At 42.6% G+C, this 21,187-nt stretch overlaps 1 protein-coding gene across 3 annotated transcripts; it reads right to left on the bottom strand.

Moving 5' to 3' along the window:
• Positions 1 to 160: 160 nt before the first annotated feature.
• On the bottom strand, positions 161 to 20,478 carry C1H14orf93 (chromosome 1 C14orf93 homolog). Of its 3 annotated transcripts, XM_036030257.1 has the most exons (7): positions 20,411 to 20,478; positions 9,707 to 10,751; positions 7,262 to 7,582; positions 3,601 to 3,662; positions 2,984 to 3,087; positions 1,623 to 1,735; positions 161 to 1,345 (listed from the first exon to the last, which is right to left on the bottom strand). In XM_036030257.1, the coding sequence occupies exons 2-7, from the start codon at positions 10,298 to 10,300 to the stop codon at positions 926 to 928; spliced, it is 1,614 nt and encodes a 537-aa protein (XP_035886150.1). In that variant the 5' UTR covers positions 10,301 to 10,751; positions 20,411 to 20,478; the 3' UTR covers positions 161 to 925. The 3 variants fall into 3 exon arrangements, with proteins under 3 accessions (XP_035886150.1, XP_035886163.1, XP_028361965.1); XM_036030270.1 differs by lacking the exon at positions 7,262 to 7,582; XM_028506164.2 differs by lacking the exon at positions 20,411 to 20,478 and having other exon boundaries at positions 9,707 to 12,379.
• Between the last annotated feature and the right edge of the window lie 709 nt (positions 20,479 to 21,187).

The raw sequence follows: 21,187 nt of genomic DNA, 5'->3' as shown, positions 1-21,187 counted from the left end.
CTAGATAATAAAACCTCTGATCAGTATCTACCTTGATTAACAGTGTATCTATAGCACAGTAACTGACACCTACCCAGTAAGCAATGTTTGTCATATGAATGACTGAATAGAAAGCCATTTTTACTTCTCAATCTTTTCAAAATGCACAAATTTTGTGTACTATGTGTGTACACATGTGCACACACACGCACACACATCCCTTCCTCAAAATACGCCTTGGCTGATAGGACTAAGAAGTAACTACAGAGTCCTATATACTGTTTGGTCACACAGTGGGAGAGCAGGTGCCAGTGGGGCATGGGAACGCTAAGCCTTACTCCCTCATGTATAAGATGCAAATAATAAAATCTACTTTGTATCATTCAATAAAGCTATTACATCTATATCCTAAATCCCAAAAAGGGATGGAGCCCCTCCCTGTTCAGCTCAGAAGAATCAAGCCCATGACTGAAACTGCCCACCGGGTGGCAGTATTACCCTGAACTGGTCCTGTGCTGCTTCCACTGCAGAGCAAGACCAGCAGTCCCTGGAAGGTGAAGGTGCAATGGGAGCTGCTTCCCTAGAGCTTTGAGTGAAACCAAAAAAATAACAACAACAAAAATAACCTCAGAGACCAGGGCATGTCAAGAAGGTCTCATGTTTCTTAGATCCATCCTCGTCCTTCTCTCATCCCAGGCTCTTCTGAGGCACTGTTTATGCTTAGGAATTTTCTGGCTTGCCATTCACAAAGCAGGGAGTTTCAGATAAGTCCTTTTATTCTACCAGAGCTGCCATCTTCCACTTCCTGCAGGGACTGTGTAAGAAAAGAGACAGAATTGCTTTCTCAGACTGCAGAGGACATCTCATTATTCTGGGAAGCCCCATAGCCACCTGTTTCTGGGACATGGGGAGTGGCAGAAGCCACAGCTACTCTTGATTATAGAATTCACTCATCCTTTTCCACCTTGATTTCAATGAATGAGTTCAAGTCAGGACAGCAGGTTTTATGGGATTGGTCAAAAGACAGGGAGACTGGTCCATTTCCATCACCTCCTTCATCTTCCTCTTCTTGGAAATTAGGATTATAAAGTTCTGGTGGAAGGAGCTGGGCCTCAGCAGAAGGTAATCGGTCTGAGGGAGGCCCATACACACGGTTGGCTTTAGTGCCATGCTTAGAGTTGGCATCCAGATGGTAGCAGAGCTCCGTGAGGCGCTGGGCCCGGAAACGGGGAGGCCGGGCTACCCAGACACCTGGCTCATTAAGACTGTCCTCTTCATCTGACATCAGCTCTTCTGTCACGTCCTTCCACAGGCATTGGTCCTCAGGTCCAAAATGTCTCATGATACTGGATCGGTTGGCAAAAAGCTGTGGTATGAGCCAAGGGCAGAGATTAGGAAGACAAACAAACTACGGATTAGGTGTGGGGAGAGGGTTTGGGTAGGAAGAAGGCTCTGTAAAATCTGTGCCTGAGAGAACCTAGCCCCAAGTCAAATCTTAGAACTAGCTCACCCTTTTCCTCCTCTATCTGCCTACATTTCTGGCTCTCAACTCTGTTCTCAGATGCCATGACCTCTGGCCCTTCCTACTGTAGCTTATTAGGATTTAAAGTTTAGCATCTTGAAAGGAAGGCCTAGAGACATACCCGGTATCTGCGACTTCGAAGTTTCTTCTCCTCTTTTTCCTTCAGGCCTTTAAAGGGGTTCAGGGAGTTGCGGTACTCACGCCTCTTAGTAAGGAAGTAGGCTACACAGGCTCCTGGCAGGTAGGGAGAGGGGAGAAAGCAAACAGCAGTGATTCTCAGCCCTTTGTTCTGCCTGAACACTACTGGATGGGAGAATGAGAATCACTAGTTAGATGTTGGGTTTTCTTAAGTAATCATTCCCATCAGCAAAAAAAAAAAAAAAAAAAAAAAAAAAAAATCAATCCACTATTTTCAAACCTTGTCTTTGGTTTAGCTTTTCTTGCCTACATCTGTCTCTAACTCTAACTCCTCCCATATCTCCCACTAGAAAAAAACAACTCCAGTGTTTTTGTAACTCCTTTCCCCCTGCCCCAGTTAAACTCACTCCCATTCTACTCTGCTGATAGTGGAGTACAAGTGCTTTTTCAGTGGAGGTGTTCTTTTTTTTTTGGTAAAAAGGTGGCTTTGTCACTTATTCACCTTATCTCAGATATGTCATTTTGGCATACACAATGACAGCCCCTGGAAACAGGGGTCAGTTTCCTCCACTGTGGTCATTAACCACAGAGCTGTGCCTTAGTCTCAAGGTTCCACCAATGGCTACAGGCTGCAGGCAGGGGCTTCAGGCTTGAGCCCATGAGCCTGGGGACTGTTGCCTGCCTGCCAGAGGACCTAGCATTCCCATGGGTGGGGTCAAGCAGACCAGATGTAGGGGAGGTGTCAGAACTCTGCTCAGGACTGGGTCTGACATGTAATATGGTGGTATGCCCTGGACTAGGGTAGACTGATCCTCTGGCCCCATCTTGGTTCTGTATCTGGCTTGCCAGGTGCTTTTAAACAAGTTGTTTCTTGTCCCTTGGTTGGTCTGTTTTCTGATTAGCACTGCCAATGAGGACTCCTAGGAGTCTTCCTGACTCAGACAGATATCAAGTTTGCCCTCTACTGGATTGTGACCTTGGCTATCTTCTGCAGAATCGTCCTTAATGCCCAGGGTTACCTATAGACAAATAACATAATACCAAGGAAAACAGAAAGCCCAGGACCTAATACTTAGGGACACAACGGCAGGCCTGGATTCTGATCTTCTTTTCCTAACACCCTAGATGGTGTTCCTTTCCTTTTCCCATTTTCAGTTCAGACTGAGTAGGCCAATAAAAAGGCAATTAGAGATAATCCTGTGAATACTGTAGGTGAGAAGAAACAAAAAAATTTTTTTAATCTGCTATTTTCAAAACCACCTGAATCATCTCCACTGTGCCCCTTCTCCACTGACCAGGAATAGGGAGAAAAGATGAAATGGGAGTGAACTTGGTGTTTCTCACCTTTCAGCTCCTTATCAGTATAATTGTGGGGACTGGTCATCAGCTCCTGCTTGAGCTTTTCCAGAAGGAACTTCACTACTGAAATATTCCATGAGGATTTGATGCTGCCACAAAGGAAAGAGAGTGAATAAGGCAGTCAGCATTTTTGAAATTAGACAAATAGAGATTCCCAGTTTTAATCAACTTTGTGGTAAACTCCCCTGTGGCCAAGATAGGGTACAAGAGGCAATGGTGTATCCCAAGTCTTAGATTCATTGCGATAGAGCAGCCCTCTCCACTTCCTTCTCCTTGGCAAAGTATGTCATGGTTCTCTCTCTCTCTTTTTTTTCATTTATATTTTGGTTTGCAGGCCGGCATTCAATCCACTGATGTACACTAGCCAAGGCTAGCTATTTATTTATTTTTAGAGAAAGGGGGATGGAAGGGAGGAAGAGGGAGAGAAACGTCACTGTATGGTTGCTTCTCAAGTGCCTCCCACCGGGAACCAGGCCTGCAACCCAGGCATGTGCCCTGACTGGGAATCGAACCAGCAACTTTTTGGTTCACAGACCAGCACTCAACCACTGAGGCACACCAATCATGTATGTCATGACTCTTTTCCTTCAAGTGGATCATACCTTTCAGACCCATTGAATCTCTTGTCGTTGGTGATGTGGTTATGCACATTATGGACCAATTTCTAGGGGAAAAAAACAAATATGCACAGAATCAAACCAGGAGTGGACATGATGAAACCCTCCTCGGGTCCCTATGCATTGTCCCCATAGGGTTCTCTGCCTGAATCCTTCCCACAGTTTGGGAACCATTTCTGTCAATGTCCCTTCTTAGCCAGAGAGCCTACCCAAGTTAGTATCTCTAATGGGGCCCTTTCCCCCCACCTTTTCAATTAATTTGTGTGAAGGCTCCAAGATCATGTCTGGTGTTCTGCACCTAAGGACTATGATCACTAGAGCAGAGGGTCTCCACAAACCTACTCCCAATAGCCAGGAGAATGTGAATACGCACCAGGGCTATTGCAAGTGGACATTTCTTGAAGCCTCCTACTCTTGCAAATTTTAAAAATGTCTTAATAATATATCTTTTTAAAAATATACTTTCTAAAATTTTCTAGTAAAATTGACAACACAGAAATATGCCCAGGTATACCATTTGCACATTACCACAAATCCCAGGGGTACACACACCATGGTCTGAAAAACACAAACCTAGAATAACAGAATTGTGAATTGGAAGGGACCTTGAAGACTCTATCACTCAGCCACCCTTTCACATCATTAAACAAGCTGTCTTTCAGCTTTGCTTATACACCTTTAATGAGGAGTCCTCAGTAGTTTTTGAGTCATCTTATTCTACTGTTAAATGTCTCTGTTAAAAACTTCTGCCTCAGATGCTCCAAAATCTGACTTGTTCTGCCTATAATGGCACCTAGAATATTTTAAGACAGCTTTCATGTACTCCCAAAGTCTCCTCTTACCCAGTCTAAATACTCCCACATCCTTTAGCCATTCCTCATGACAGAGTTTCCAGACACACTCATCATGAAACTATGAGGCTCTCTGCTTTGCTGGTGACCCTCTTACGATGTGGCACCTAGAACTGAATCTAACTCGTCAGTTGAGGTCTGACCAAAACGGGCATTACTTCCCCAGTGGAACTCTGTACTTCTAGGAATTAAATCCAAGATGGTGTTACCTTTCTTTGCAACCCTATCCCTACTCACAATGTTACAGGGTTCATTCGCAGTCAACTCAAGTTCACTTTTCACATGGATTACTATATCTACCATAGTAATGGTAGTTCTGCAGTTTTTTAAAAAATTTTAATGCAGGATTTAACATTTCTTCCTATTAAATTTAGTTCTGTTGTTTCCAATTTTATTTTCATCCCAAACTCCTACAGTCAATGGATGTTACCCAGGCCCAAGCTGATGGACTCATATCTTGACCTCAAGACTTTAGCATTGTATTCAGAAATGCCCAGTTTACCCTTCCGCCTCTATAGCTGATCGACCATATCAACTTAGGAAATTATTATTAATTCTTTGTGGCTAGGGCCTCCATTCTATAAAAGACTATATATTATACAAGCTTCATATTTGATACAGTTATTTTACTTCTAAAAAGTCCAAACTTAAGGAATCACAGGATGATGTGTGAATGCTTTAGTGAGAATTTCAAGGAGTTGCAAAAAAAGAAAGAAAAAAAAAGGAGTTACATAGTTTCCAATTCAAGTGGCTTAGAAGAGATGAGCTGATAAAAATCAAGCCAGTCTTGAAATAGAAAGGGAAAATACTCTAAACAATAAGTATTAAGACTGTAAAGGCTGCTGGCTCACCTGTACCCTGAGTGAGCTAAAAATAAATGGATTTCTACAAGGGGTATCTGGAATGCACAGCGTTCCAAGGAATCAAAAGTTCTGGTTTGGTCCTTTGGATCCTAGCAGCAATCCACAGCAATCTCAGCAGATTGTAGAGAGGCCTCTCCAATCCTTCCCCAGAGCTAAAGGTTGGAATAGTGAAGATCTGCATCTATCCCTCTCTCTCTAACCTAGTCTGGCACAAGAACATCTTAAACCTTCCTCTGTGTTGGGCAGCAAAATTCTCTGACTGGTCCTCTAGATCCTTTTCAAGTACTATAATGAGTGAACATATTGTTCTCCCAGAAGGTCTGCTGTTCCACCAAGTCCTTCAAAGGGCAGGAAGGGGCCAGGCCTCATTATTAACACCTGTTACTGGAGGCAGTAGACAGGAGAGGAACGGAAGTGATAGAAAACCCTGATTTTATGCAAATTAGAATTATCATACATTTATTCATAACTTAAACACTGTAAGTTTTGGGGAAATCCCTTGAAATGCCTCCATTTTTACCACTGGCAGCAAAAGCGGACTTCCTGGGCCAGAAATCCATGACGGAGAAACTAAACCTATTCCCTGTTCTTTTTTGTTGTTGTTGTTGTTTAAGATTTGTATTTATTTATTTATTTATTTTTAGAGAGAAGGGAAGGGAGGGGGAAAGAGAGGGAGAGAAACATCAATGTGTGGTTGCCTCTCTCATGCTTCCTGCTGGGGTCCTGGCCCACAACACAGGCATATACCCCGACTGGGAATTGAACCGGTGACCTTTCGGTTCACAGGCTGGCACTCAATCCACTGAGCCACATCAGCCAGAGTACTATATCCTGTCCTTGATAAGTGATGAGATATCCCTGAACACAACCAAAATTTGAAATGAAGGTTAGAAACCAGTTCATTATGGTGCCTTCCTTCCTAGGGAGAAAAAGAATTCCTTAATATAAAAACAAATCAAATGAAAGGGAGAGTAAGAGTAGGATCTCTTAGAAAAAATAAAAGGGAGAAAGAAGAAATGTAAATAAAGGAGGTATAAATGTTTTCAATCTTTGCTAAGACTGTAACAAGAAGAAATGGGCAATACAATGATAAGATTTCTGTTGTATGTGAGTAGGGATCTCCACTGCTAACCAGAACTCCCAAGTTACTTCACTAGCCATTGTCCAGGGAATAGAAACCAGTACAGGCAATCTGAACATTAGATGGCTAAAGAACATCTCTGTGGTTATCAGAAAGACATTTTGGGGTACAGAGTTGATCCAAAGGACTATAATCACCCTAGAATAGGGTCTCACAACATTGGCACTTGACATTTTTGGTTGGATAATTGTAGGGGTCTGTCCTGTGCACTGTAGGGTATTGAGCAATGTTCCTAGGGCTCAATACCACATCATTATGCCACATCAAGGCTTTAGACAGAACCAGTTCAGGCCAGTACCTTCTCTGCCAGGAGCTCTTAGACTCACCAGAATCCCTGAACCTTTATAAGTGAGGTTAGTGCCTTGTGGTCCTCTGCTTCTTTTGGGATTAGGGCCCCCTCAGGACACCCTGGCCTTTGTGCCCAAAGGGCTTACCCTGAACACTAGTAATTTGCAGGTAGTTTCCAGTGCCACCCTTCAGTGGTCACACTGCTCACTCCCTTAAAGATCTTCCCCTTAGGGTTATTAGATCCCTGGGAGATGTTATATAATGCCCCCCTTCTTAAAAGAAAGATATCAATATATCTAGAAAAGGCTTTAAAAAGTCCCATTGATAGCAGAGGGACTGCCTACCCCTAGAGCTATGGAACAAAATCTCCTCTTGCCCCTCCCACTCCAGTAAGATTCAGGATACCATTCATTCAATAAGGGAAGTTTAAAATCAACCCACACTTCACTCCTCATTTATCTTTCCAGACTGAAGAAAAATTCATAGAAATTGAGCTCACTCACAGAGAGTACCAGATCCCGCTTGCGCCTGGAGTTCTTCTGCCCACTCCCTCTGGTCCTGCATGGGGAAGCAGTAAACCCTAGAGAGTGTCTCAGCTCCCCAGTTCCCCCTGGGCCTGACTCTTCCAAGGCACCTTCCAGCGCAGCGGCAGCACTGAGCATGTCCTCAGGGCGAGGCAGTGGCAGCTTGGTTCCATTTTCTGGCCCTGTCTCTGAGGTTGCCCGCTGGATAGCCAGTTGTGTGGCTGGTGAGAGCTGTTTGGCATAAGCAGAGACCAGCACTCGCTGTACTGCACCCTCAGAGGCCACATAATCATCCACCAGCTAAGAACATAAAAAAGAATAGCCTATTAGCCAGCTAGGCTTAGGGGAACCTGGTTAACCATCAATCTTTGGCCAAGGATAATGAACAGAGAGTGGAAAGCAGGGGGTATCTAGCACAGCCTTTAATGGCCAATGGTTTGTTTCTCTGGGACTCCTATGGGAGTGTTGGGCAGATATTTCTGTGTGTACAAGGCCTCTTGTGTTGGGTCATTACCATAGCACTGATTATAAGGATAAAGCATGTTTCTGACACTCCATTTGTGAGGGGTCATTTATGATTTGTTCTTGGGTATAAGAAGTGTAGGTAGATAAGTGTTTCATCTAACAAGGGATTGGGGGAGGAAGTGATGACAAGAAAGGAAAACCAAGCAAGAGAAGGAGCAAGAAAGTAAAATGGTAACACTAATAAAGAAGAGAAACTGGAAAAAAATGGGAGCAAAGGAGCGGAGTACAAAGTCAGAAATCTCTAGAGAGGCTGCCACCAAACCAACTCTCCCACCACCATTCCTTTGTGGGGCCAGTCTGTGCCCTCACCTTAATCCTGCCCTGGCCACATCCAACTGTCACTGTTTTGACATTTACTTGCCTACCTGTGCCCTCACTCAAGGACATATAGGACAGGGAAAGGAAGGAGGGTGGAAGAGAGAACAAGGAAAGAAAGGAGGGGGGATTTCTGCACCAAGAAAACTAAACAGTGAATGTGGGGGAAAAACACAGAAAGAAGCGGGGGAGGAGGCTGAGATTTATAGACCTGTGAGCTGCTTTCTGCACTGGGAAATGTAATTCCATCCTGTCAGCTTGGAAGCTTTCCCTGCCTGAAGGAACCAGAGCTCAGGGCATCGCCCAGCCTGGTACTTCCGGCTTCTTCCCACCTTCCTAATTCCTCCTTCCATAGCCTCAAACCACTGATAGTCCTGGCCAGGCACAGATTGGAGAAAACAGCAGTGGCCATCACCCACCCACCTGACTAGGCCTTTGGGGAGCAGTGACCAGCTGCTGTGTGACACTGGAGGGAACAGAGGAATTTATATTCTTTTCTCAGATCCAGCAGATGAACTGGGCATTGCATCTCTTCCATCCCCATCCACCCTGTGTGTCCTGTTCCTCTGCTCTTTACTGGGTGACTGAGCCTTGTAGTGGCGGGGAGGAGAAGAAGGGAAAGGGCAGAGGAAGAAGCTGGTGAAGGAGAGTTGACAGACCTCCCACTGTCTCTCAAGTAGCAACACATCTGTTATTTTCCCATCTCTATGATCTCTAGAGTTGTTCCATCTCCTTTTCCATACTTCTATGTGTGACATTCTGCAGTTTTTACTCTACTCAGCCAGGATTTGCCTGCTCATATGGCCCTCAGCAATGAAGAAACTGAAATAGCACAAAGTATTGTACTTCTATGTCTTTCCCTGTTCACAGATATGCTCTTGCCTCCCTTTTTCCTTATTCTCTTGCTGTTAACTCTCGGTGGCCTACTTCCTTTCCTCATTTTATTTCCTTTCCTCTACTTTCCTCCCACCTTACCTCATATTCTCTCTTGCATAAATTCTCTTTCCATTTAGATTCACCTTTCTTTTATGTTCCCTTTTTTCACTTTTTCTTGTTCCTCAACCCTTCATTTCCACCTGCCTCTTTCCCTCCCTATCCTGCTTAACTATAATCTTTGTCCTTCCCCTCTCACTTTTTCCTTCTCTTTATCTCTTTCTCTACCTTTGCCTCTCTCCCCTCATTCTATTTCTCCATACTGAATTCCTCTTGGCAAACAGAGGGCCCATGATAAAATATAAATGAGCCGTCTGTGCACGGCAGGCATTCTCACTGGGAGAGGCAGAGCACACGGAGCAGCAGAGACAGCTGTGGAGGAGAAGGTGCCGCACAGCTAATGAGAGGGCGGGAAGGACACCCCCACCACCACACACACCACAAATGACCTCCTGCCAAAGAGGCTATGGTTCAGGAAGGAAACAGGAATGCTGATTATCCCTGAAGGCAAGGGAAATGTGGTACTGTTCTGTTTTATCACAAATACAACCAATAGAAATGTTTAAGGAGGGGGACAAATACAGAAAGAGAGAAAAGAGAAAGGCCAGGAAAAAGAACAACACTCATGTCCTGCTCTGCAGCCATACTCACAGGAGTGAGCATCGAGGTCCCCTCATTGGCAGTCAGGGCACATCCTGGGAGCCGCATATCTCTCTGAGCGGCTGGGAAACCCAAAGGCCCAGGCCCTACAGCCAGGGCTGCTCCCAGCTGCTGCTCGATCACCACCTGCACACCGCTGCCCACGCTGTCACATTCCTCTTCCATGGCAGGCACAGCCTTGCAGGCTTCCCCAGGACTCTCTTTGAGAGACCCAGGCTCCTCAAGTGGTGAACCATGTGCCCGGCTGTCCCCATCTTCATCAGGGGCGGACACTTGCCCTTGCCTCAACTCACCCACTTCCTCCTGGAGACGTTTTAACAATTCATTGTTGGCCCTGGCAAGACCCAGAGCAGCCTCAGCCAGACCCACTGCCTTATCCACCCGCTGGTAGATAATATGCAGGAGCTGCTCTGAACTTTGAACTGCCAGGCCATGTCCGGTTACTGTGATAGGGGTCCCAGGAGGAGGATTCCCGCTCTGAGAGCCTGTGCTGCCCCCACTAGTCTCGCTCTTACAGGCACAGCAGCAGCATCTGGCCTCACTGCCACTGGGAGGGGAGAAGAGAATGGTGGCACTGAAGGACATGGCTGACGGAATGAGGAACAACCACGTTCACAATGCTGGACTCCTCTGAAAGCTATCCCCAGTCAACTGGACTTCACGAGTTTGGTAGGAAGCACTAGCCTCTTTGGATTCACTCTTCTTTCTCATAGAGGGTGATCAGAGGAGCCTGGGCACCGGGCGGTATCTTCTGTGAAGGAATAGGCAAGCTGTGAAGGGGCACACAGTCCATGGCTACTCCTCCTCGTCCTGCAGAGGAGAGAGAGACGCCTTCTTCTGTCTGCAGATCCTGTGCTCTCCTAGCACAACACACTGGGTGTCACAGTCACCCCTTACTGATAGGGTGGTGCCTACAAAGGCCTTCCTGATGAACACAGTTTCATCGGGTAGAAGGCATTCTTCCTGCACACAAGCATGGAACCTCCTACCACTCTAACCTAAGGAGTAGGGAGGGACTCAAAGGACACACCAGTATCTGAAAACATTAGAAGATTAAGGAAGAAAATGTAGATCTGTCTCTTCCTCCTCACTATCTTTGCTATAATAACAGTAGTGTGTTTTATTGCTTTGACATCATTCCCTAAGGAGTTCAGAACATTTCACATAGGTTATCTTATCCATAGAGCAGCCCTAGGAAACACATATTACACCAGGTCCAGAGAAAAGACTCGTGAATAAGTTATTTATCTTTTTCAATATCAGAGGAAGACAGCAGAATCCAGTTATCTATTTTCAATCTAGTGTTTATTTTTTTGAACTGATACCAGTTCCTTATATCGACTACTTTTTGTTGACATAAAGAATCATGATTCTATCCTCTATAATTTTCATACAGTTGCATTAAGAGTAAAACTCCTAAATAAGAAATACACTGATCACTGATCAGAAGACTGAGCTGCAGTAACCCAGGGCCACAGAGCCCCCTGTTCTATTGTACACCCGGGCCTCTACCTCTGCAAAAGAAAGTTCTGTGACTCCTTCAGTATGTAGCCCAGAGAGATCACCTCTGTGGTCCCTCAGCTCCACTTCTCATGCTCCTTAAGGGGGAGGCAAAGCTCAACAGGAATGTCTAAATAGCTAAGTGTGGCCACATTACCCACATGATGAGCCCCCATAAAAGGAGAAACCAGAATACCAATGATAAACCAAACTGCCTCTCTTTTGAACTACTGTAGTTAAGCAACTACACTACTTGAGGAGAGAGAGAGAAGGAAAAAAGGTGTGGGAAAGTTGATTGGTACCAATGGGAACACTCCAAGGAACTTCATACTGTCATTTTAGAAAAAAGAATCACTCTGCCTGAAGCTCCCTTAGTGACAAAATCTTAAGTATGTTTACAATTTCCTTAATAGATACATTTCTATCTTACTCTGCAAATTATAACATCACAATTCAAAGGAGAGGAGGAGGTTAGGAAATTTTTGTATATATTGAGATTTGGGGTGGTTTTTTTTTTTTTTTTGAATCAGCAATCCATTTCAGAAACAGGTAACATCAATGCCTCTGAGGTAGGCAGGTGTAAATCTGACAATGCATTTTCATTACATTTGGTTATGAAAGAAGTCTTCAATTTGTTCTTTCCACCTTTTATATCAAGAAATGCTTTTCTGTGCAATATTCACCTCTTGCAAGAACTGAACTTAAATCCATTATAGCTTCTCTGTCATTAGAGTTACTGGAAGGCACAACTAAACCTAAAACTAAAGGTTAAAGCCAAATTAAAACTAAAGGTTAAAGGAAAGCATTAAGTGATTCCTGTGTCAATTCGTGGATGAATCATTTCTATATCCCTTTTCTTCCTAAATAAAGGTCTACACTGCTCCTGCAGGTTTTTTCATTTTTTTAATCCATATCATGCAAAGAGTTTAATCTGAAACATGAGTGTTATGGAAAAAATATAGTTAAGTAGATGATAACATACAAATGCTTGTCAGTTAGGATCAGTATTTGTAAAATCAGAAATTAAGATGCATCAAGCTGGGATACTGGGTGGGGATCTTTTCTAATACCAAACTGATGTCTGTTACACTCTTGCCCCAAACACTTTCTTACAAGAGACCTTAACCCTCGTCCACAGGTGCCTGCCTTGAGCCCTTCCCTCCCCTTGAATGATCTTTCCAAAACAGCACTGAACTGGAAATTTTTTAAAAGGCTGGGTGGGGTGAGGGTGGGGGGGTTCATCCTGCTGTACCACTTAAGGGCTGTTACTCACTTTTTTTCTCATCTCTGCCTACTCAGAGTGTCTTTGTTAAAATTATCTAGAGTGCTGGTATTTACAGAGTAAGGCATCTACTGAGTGCTGGTGCATGGTCAGTGCTCCACAACAGCAGCTGGACAATACAGTGATTATTCCTGAAACACTTGGGTTCCCATCCTGGACACCCATCCCGATTTCCTAATCTTAAAAAGAAAAAAATGCAATGGCTTGAAATGGAATTTGGGGGATTTCCCCTAAATTTAATCTCAAATTTCTAAGAATAAATTCAAGTTTACAAAGATGCATTTATATAGGTATAAAACCTTATCATGCAAATTAAAAATAATTAAGAAAACAGTATTTGCAATTTATTTACTATAATATCTGGTTTTAGACTAAATAATATTCAACTCTGGCAGTTTTTAATAATAGACTTTCCTATTGTGAATTCTCTTTGTTCCTCAATTTCTTTCTACTTTTCTATTCTATGTATTAACATACTATGTTCATTTTAGAATGTCACATTCAGGACAACAAATTGGTGTTTTCTTGAATTAAGTTCAGTACACTGTAGGCACAATGGGAATTCAAATAACTCTTTCTTGGTTTCTATAAATATTGTTGCTGAAATACTTATTTCACTGCCTCCTGCTATAGTCTCCCATTGAACTCTAAGACATTGAAATGAAAGGACAAGGAAAGAAACTGGGTCAGCAGGGAATTTCACATTATAATATTTACTAACCAGATAACTTAAATACTGGATAGTAATTAAAAACAAAACAAAACACTAATTTCATTAATTACATATATTCCCATTACACAAGGTGAACAAGTTTGTTGTTTTTAAAAAAGAGGTATTTCTAAAAATTCCCTATATGTAATGACATGCAAAAGGATGAGTCACCAAAGTGGATTATCACTTCTAAATACTCAAAGACAAGGCAAAGTCCCTACATGCAAGGAGCTAACAGCCTATGTGAGAATGGGAATGTCTAAAGAACAAGCAATACCACAAGTGCCTAAAAATATGGTACAGGCTGAAAAACTGAGGAGTTAGGTCGAAATAAGGAAAAAGCAACAAAATGAAATCATATGAGAAACAGGTCTTATAGAAGAAAAACCTCTACTTGAGCCTTGAGTAATGTATAGGATGAACTTGTTAGTGTAGTATGAAGGCGTAATAGGTGAGGAAGAAAACAAACATTACAGGAATTAACACGGCACGTGTGAGAGGTCAGAACAAAGGGGCTTACATAGAAAGGTAAGGAAAGCTGACAGAGGACTTTGAAAACCAAGTTAAGGAAACTCTCAGAGCAGGAGTCGGCAAACCTTTTTCTGTATGATTACACAGAAAACAATTTAGGCTTTACTTTCTCTCACAACTACTCAACTCTGCAATTGTAGCACAAAGCAGCCATGGACAATATGTTAAAAAAATTGAGCATGGCTGTTCCAACAAAACTTACTTTATAGACATGGAAATATCATAAAATATGATATTTAATATTTACATTAAAATTATATAAACCATTCTTAGCTTGTGGGCCATATAAAAACAGGCAGGAGGCCAGATTTAGTTGATGGGCTATAGTTTGCTGACCCATTTTAGAAATCTAAGAGTGGAACAGTTAGCAATTAGGAGACTCTTTAAATAATCCAGGGTGAGTTGATGAGAATGAGAGGGCTGTGGACATAAAGGTTCAACATCTTGGAAGAACTGATAACATTTCGGTTGTCTCTTACACACTCCTAAATGGGGATCTGGCCTGCAACCCAGGCATGTGCCTCAACTGGGAATTGAACATTGCAACCTTTCAGTTCCCAAGCCAGCACTCAACCACTGAGCCACAACAGCCAGGACTGATAATATTTCTTTACTTAATAGATATGAAGGATATTGGTTGAAGACAACTTCAAAATTATAAGCCTGAAGGTTAGAAGATGGTACCACTGACACAGTACAAATGAAGTTGAGAGGAGGCACTAGCATGTTAGAAATGTGTATTTATTTAACCTGTTAAATTTCAACTGATGGCAACATCTTTAAATAAAATGTACTGAAAGCAACTGACTAAGATTGAGAAACACAACCAAGAGGAAGGTCAGAGCTGGAATGCAGATTTGAAATCTTTAGGAGAAGGGTTGTAGTTGAAACTGAGAGTGATTGAGTTCACCGAGGTGTAAATATAAAGTGTGAAATGCAAAGGCCAAGGGCAGCACTTCAAGCCAATCCATGAAAGAGGCTTTATTTAAAAAGAATGGTCAGTGAGGTGGGAGAAAAAGTGTTATGAAAGCCAAAGGAGACAGAATGTCAAGAAAGTGGACCTAATCAACAATGACAGGTGCAGCAGAATGGTTAAAAAAGACGAAAAAAAAATTGTGATGGTCAGAGAGAGTGTTTTTTGTTTTTGGTAGTAGAAGTAATACTATGTAGTAGATGAAAGAGGAATTGATGGAAAGAAAATGGAAGGAAGACATGAAGTCAAGTTTTCTCTAGTTTGGTTATGAAAGGAAGAAAGGAAATAGGAGAGTAGGGACTCCAGAGCTTTAGTATATTTAAAATGCAGAAAGAAAAAGTCCAGTGAAAAGTCAAGAATAAAGATATTAGGGAAAAAAGGCCCTGGCTGGTGTAGCTCAGTGGATTGAGCACTGGCCTGCAAACCAAAGGGGCACTACGGATCCTAGTCAGGGCACATGCCTGGATTGTGCGCCAGGTCCCCAGCTGGGGGCATGCGAGAAGCAACCACACATGGATGTTTCCTTCTCTCCCTTCCCCTCTGTCTAAAAATAAAGTAAAATCTTAAAAAAAAGATATTAGAAAAGGATATAAGTTTTCTCCTAGCAAGAATCCTCCCAATATGAGAGGAAGGAAAGTGAACTCTTCCCTGAGACTGCAGAGAAGAAAAACAAATGCAGGGACAAGGATTTGTTGAGGTGGAGAAAGACAAAGTTGTATACTACAGAGACATTCTTTTTACTTTGTAGGCAGACTTTCTGCAGTACGAATAATTCAAATAGGTAACAGAACTTTATTATAGGCACTGCTGCATTATCTGTTGTTACAACCTGTTCAGTTCTTTTATAACAGTTCAGACCTAACATAATTATTCTTTTTTCCATCACTAGTTTAAGGTTCTCAAGCCTTAACCCTGCTACATTGTTAACATGTCTAAACTTTATTTTGCTACCTTACTTCTCAAAATGTGTAACTTTAATTTAATAACCTATGAAGCAATAGGTAGAATGTTTGGCAAAGCTATGGTTAACTGTAGTAAATTAACCAGGGAGTATCAATAATATTATTATTAAACATTGATACTGTCAACTTTTGCAATTTCAGATTATTTTAAAACTGAACTCATATTTTTGTTCAAGAAAGAAAAAATAGGAATAAACTAAGACTGACCACCATATAATAATATACATGCCTTTTGCAAAATGCTACCAACTTTTAAAATTGAGTGTTCTGAAAAAGATTTTCAGTGTTATAATGAGTTGCCAACACAAAAGGACAGCATCTGTCAAACTTAAGTTTGCATGAAATATGTGTTTGGGGTTGTGTCAGTATTGGTCTAATTTTAATGCATGTGAAAGGAGCCTAGAAAATGCAGTTTTCCATAATTTTGATATTTTCCTCACAAATATTTGGATTAAAAAAAAGAAATCAAACTCATCTTCTTTAGACAGACAGTTCAGTGTGAGACAGTCCATAATCTTAATTTTCCCTTTTCTCCCAAGTCACACTTATTTTTGTTAAAACTAAATATATCATACTCTGGCAGCTCACTTGTTTGCTTTCTACCAATTCTGAGTTTGAATTTTCTGCGTGACTGAGTTCACCTCCAACCTATGAAAAAATAAAGATTTTCACTAATAGATGTGTGTGATATGGTATCACTCAGATGATATACGTTTTTATAATGGACCCTTGACTCATTCAGGGTCATGCTAGCAATGGACTTCCTGAGATCTGATTACTGAAAGCATAGCAATTCATGCCATAATTTTCATTTTAAGAAATAAAAAATGAAAACGGCCACTTAAAGCCCCTGCTGTGCTGGTCAGCTCCAGTCCTCCACTTGAAGGTGCAAAATGGTTCACTTGTTAAAAGGTCCTCTGAAAATCTATTTCTATCAGAAATGAGCTCTATCACACAAGAGTAGGTAAGCATATACCATAAAGTACTAATGTCCTGTAAAGAAAATCTAAGATCTCATTTTTAGGGGTAAAAAAGAAAGAGCCCTGACCTGGTAGTTCAATTGGTTGGAGCATCGTATGTCAAGGTTGCAAGTTAAATCCTGTCAGGGCACATACAAGAATTAACCAACAAATGCATGAATAGGTGGCACAACAAATCGATGTTTCCTCTTTCCCTTCCTCTAAAATTAATTGAGAGAGGGAAAAAGATATAGACCTACACGGCAGAATGAAAACAATTTCACCTAGCCCTTTTGGTGGTGAAAAGCCACACCTTGCTGGTGTGGCTCAGTTGGTTGGAGCACTCTCCCACACACCGTTGGGTTGATTCCCTGTCAAGGGCATATGCCTTGGGTCTCCAGTAACCAGTCGATGGTTCTCTCCCTAAAATCAATAAACATACTAAAAAAAGGATTCCACCTAATCCAAAAAATTCCAAGTCTAACTGTAGGGTGGTACAAGTTTTTAACTCGGTGTAGCACCATCTTTATTTACATTTAGTAAAATGCAATTTGGCAAAACTAAATTTTCCGGTTTAAGCTTTTCATATAAATGTCTGATGTTAAAGTATTCTTCCTGCATTTCTGGAGAAACTGAAAAATGAAAAACTAAAGCTGTATCAAGTGCCCAGGAAACCCCTGGTAAATGTTAGTTGATTAAACATTAGTCAAAGATGACAAGGTGGCCACCAGGAACAGAACCATTTCCGAAGAGACAGTGTGATTCAGCTACAGGCAGGGCGACCCAGCGACGCGGAGGGGGAGGAGAGCTCGGCACTGCCTCGGAAGCCCTAGGGAACAGGGCGACTCGCCCCTGAACCCAATCGCAGATCCTGTCCTGGGAGTCCCGGGAAAGGCACGATTCTAGAGGGCAAGGCAGGCAGCAGTGTCCCGAGGCGCGCTCCGGCACCTAGCTGGGACATCGTAAGTAGACGCTGCGGACTTTAGCTGAGAACGGCAGCAGAGCTCCCGCTGCCGCCGGGGTATGGCAGCCCTTCGGTGCTCCACCACGTGTGCCCGGAACCGCTGCGCCAGCTGACTCAGCGATGCCAAATTCCGCGCGCCGAAGGCTGAGGGAGAACGCTGCGCCAGTCCGTGTACCGCACCAGCGCGCGCGCACTCCGGGAAGCACCGCCCCCGCTGGCTCTGTCTCCCTGTGATTGGCGGTTACCCTACGGGAGAGGGGGGGGCAGCACAGCCAGGGACGCTACTGGCTCCAGTATACAGTCACTCAACGAGCCAGGGAAGGGAGGGGCCTCCTAAGGGAGGGACACAACCGCAGGCTTTTTCAAGGCCCGTCAGGCGCCATCTTTAACTTGTTTTTCCATTTCTCGTTTTTGTTTCTCCGCTGCTTACAAAGCCTCGTGTACAAGATTACAAGTACAGTGGCCACAAATCAGTTTCTTTGTTGTTGTGATTTTCACAAGTCACACTTTTGTTGGTGGGAGGCTTTTCGTTCCTGCCGGCCTTGGTTACAAATTTTAAGATACCACTAGCAAAGTGGCAGTTCCCCTTAGTTCAAAGTTTTTATCTCTAGGGCCCTCGCGGATTCCCACGTAAAATCAACTAAGTTTAGCTTTGCTTTGGTAGGATGGCCACACCAAGATATATTCGTGAGAGGAATAAACTCAAAGCAAGAACATTAGATGTGACTCTACAATCTTAGTAAAAAAATCAAATAGCCTAGGGAGTCAGGAGCTTGGGCTGTGTTCCGCTCTAGGAAGAGCTCCCTTTTCTGGGAAGCTAAAAAGTGAGGCAAAAAGTGTATGTGATGACATGCAGTTCTGCGGAAAAGAATTAGAAAGGGCAATGAAACTCCATTACAAATTTCCAGCACTGCCAGCATCACAAAAGTCACTAGAATCTGACTAGATTTCCAACTCATGCAGGTCTAAACCTGTAGAATGATCCACATTTGAGACAGTGTTTATTAAGCACTGATCTGACTTGCATTGTTAGGGAATAAAAATACATTCAGTCCAGATAAGAAACGCAGAGCGCCCACACAGGGCCACTTTCATTGTAATGGGTTTCAAGGTCTATACAAATAATTTCATAGCCGCAGTTGTTTAGGTGTTTCAAATATTGCTTGAAACTAGGACACTAGGTGAAGAATAGAAATGTATTATCATCATACACATTGGGGTAATGAAATCTGAACTCCACAGTATATCCTTTTTTTATCTCCCGATTGCTACTACACTTGCAACATTCCGGTTTCTCCCTCATCACCCGGTATACTTCAATGTTTTCACTCCAATCTGCGAACAGAGTTGAATATAGATATTTTCTGTATGACTCCTAATAAAAGACAGTGCTTCTGTAACAAAATGAAGTGGGAAGATCACTCATGTAATTGGAGATTCTGCTCTAAGCTCTTCCTCTAATTTATATACTTTGCTCTGTGGCTTAGACACAAGCAGTGTTTTAATTCCAAAAATGCAACATGATAAAAAAGCATTTCTCACCCCTCCTATTATTTATTTGCTTTTGCCTCCTCTGACCCCTCCCCCTCACAACAGACTACCATGAACAGTTTTCGACAATTGGCTTTGACTGGATTATTTTCCTGATACTTTGCCAGCTGCAGAACTTTTCAAACAAATCCCAACCTATAAACGACAATTTTGTCAAAAAGCCAAGAGAGAACTTCCCTTTTTGAACACACCAACCAAACCACACATAAAGGCTAAAATATGTACAGCTGTACATTTAAGAACAGGAGACAATAATAAGCAAAACCACTTAGTTGAAACAGTCACTAAAAAAGGCTTTGAATCACACATTCAATAAATTGCCTACCCTCATTTACTACATGGACTGTATACTCCCTGGCAATTATTTAATTATTTACCCATCTGATTCTAATAGTAAATGCACACAGACTGAAAGTGCCTGAGTATGCTAAGTATAGGAATTCCTCTAAATTCAAATTTGCACACAACCCTGTTTTGATCACATACTTGGGAACACAACAAAAAAAAAAATTCACACCCTAGGGGTTACTTTGCACACCTAAAACCAAAGGCAATCACTTTTGAAAACAAAATCTAATATGGCACGTATACACATACGGTACATATACACAAAGCACAAAATCCCAAGACACACGTTTACGATATTATTTGCTTCATGAAACACACACACGTACTCATGAAAATCGTGTCAGACACACTGTAAAAAGGGCTTTGACCCACTCCCCAGGGAAATGAGTGTCACAATTATAACAGCCAAACATTTGTAACCTATTGGCCTTGGACAATTGCCATATTAAAGCCACTTGGTTTTGGTTCTGCGTGAGTGTGTAAAACGCACGCGAACAGCTTAGTGAAGGAGTCTTAAATCTCCGCTTTCTTCGACTTTGCCAGAGGCAAAATTTACATTATCCCTTCAGCCCGCTTAAAAAACGAAATCTATACTTCCCAAGCGGCTAATTTTTTTAAATCCCTCGGCCATAAAAAATTACCAGTTCTTAAAATGTGATAGCAAAAAGAAAAAAAAAATCTCTATAAATTAGGCTGGAAACAGTTGTACACGAACATCCTGCTTCTCAACTTCTTGGTATATTTAAGACCTTTACCAGGAAAAAGAAAGGGTAAGAGAGACAGAAAAGAAATGGGGGAAAGCGCAAATTCCCCTTAGCAAGTTTCCTCACCCCAACACTGCCAAAGATGTCTATTTTTAAAAATTTTGAACACACACACAAGATTAAAGAGGGAAAAAATGGAAAAAGGATACCCGAAGGTCGTATGGCTCTTTGTATTCGTGTGTGTGCAAAAAGGAGGACGCGCGGAGCCGGAGCCGGCAAGCCCCGCCCCTCCCCGGACGCCCGCCCGGATTGGCCACTGGCGGCCGCGGGGCACCCCGCCCGTGAGCACACGCGCGGCGCGGGAGGCGCTGGCCCTTTGGGGCCCTCTGAGGGCCGCCCGACCCCCGACCCCAACCGTCTTCTGCCGGGATCCTGGTGGCCCAGGTCTCACGTATCCGCTTCTCCACCTCTCTCACCTTCCTTGCATTTTTCTCACCTTCCTCTCACCCTTACCCGTCTTTTTTTTTTTTTTTTTTTTTTAAGTGCAAAGAGGTCCTCGTACCACTATAAATAACAATCCAGTTAGCGATTTCCTTCTGAAAATTTGCTAAACTTAGTTAACTAGTCAGTAACATTCTAGACTGGGATTAAGCCACAAGGATTTGGTCTGTGGGGCCGAGCTCATGTTTAAATAAATATTTATACAAGCCTATGACATCCTTCAGGTGAAAGTAGTTTTACAGTTTTGGTGGCGTTTTTGCTCATCCCGAGTCCTCAGTTTTTCTGTTTGACTAAGACTACATTCTCAAGAACCTAAAATGACTTCTCTTAACGCCCTCATAAAGACTTGGTTGCTTATACCTGGATTTTTTATTTTTTAAACTTTAATCGGTTTTCTTTATTTTTTATTGTTTATGCTATTACAGTCTTCCCTACTTTCCCCGCCTTTCCCCACTTCCACTCAGCAGCCTCCCTCCTCCTTCAGA

The sequence above is a fragment of the Phyllostomus discolor genome, chromosome 1 (assembly GCF_004126475.2).
Source record: "Phyllostomus discolor isolate MPI-MPIP mPhyDis1 chromosome 1, mPhyDis1.pri.v3, whole genome shotgun sequence".
Classification (NCBI taxonomy): Eukaryota; Metazoa; Chordata; class Mammalia; order Chiroptera; family Phyllostomidae; genus Phyllostomus; species Phyllostomus discolor.
This window is presented reverse-complemented; position numbering and strand designations above follow the sequence as displayed.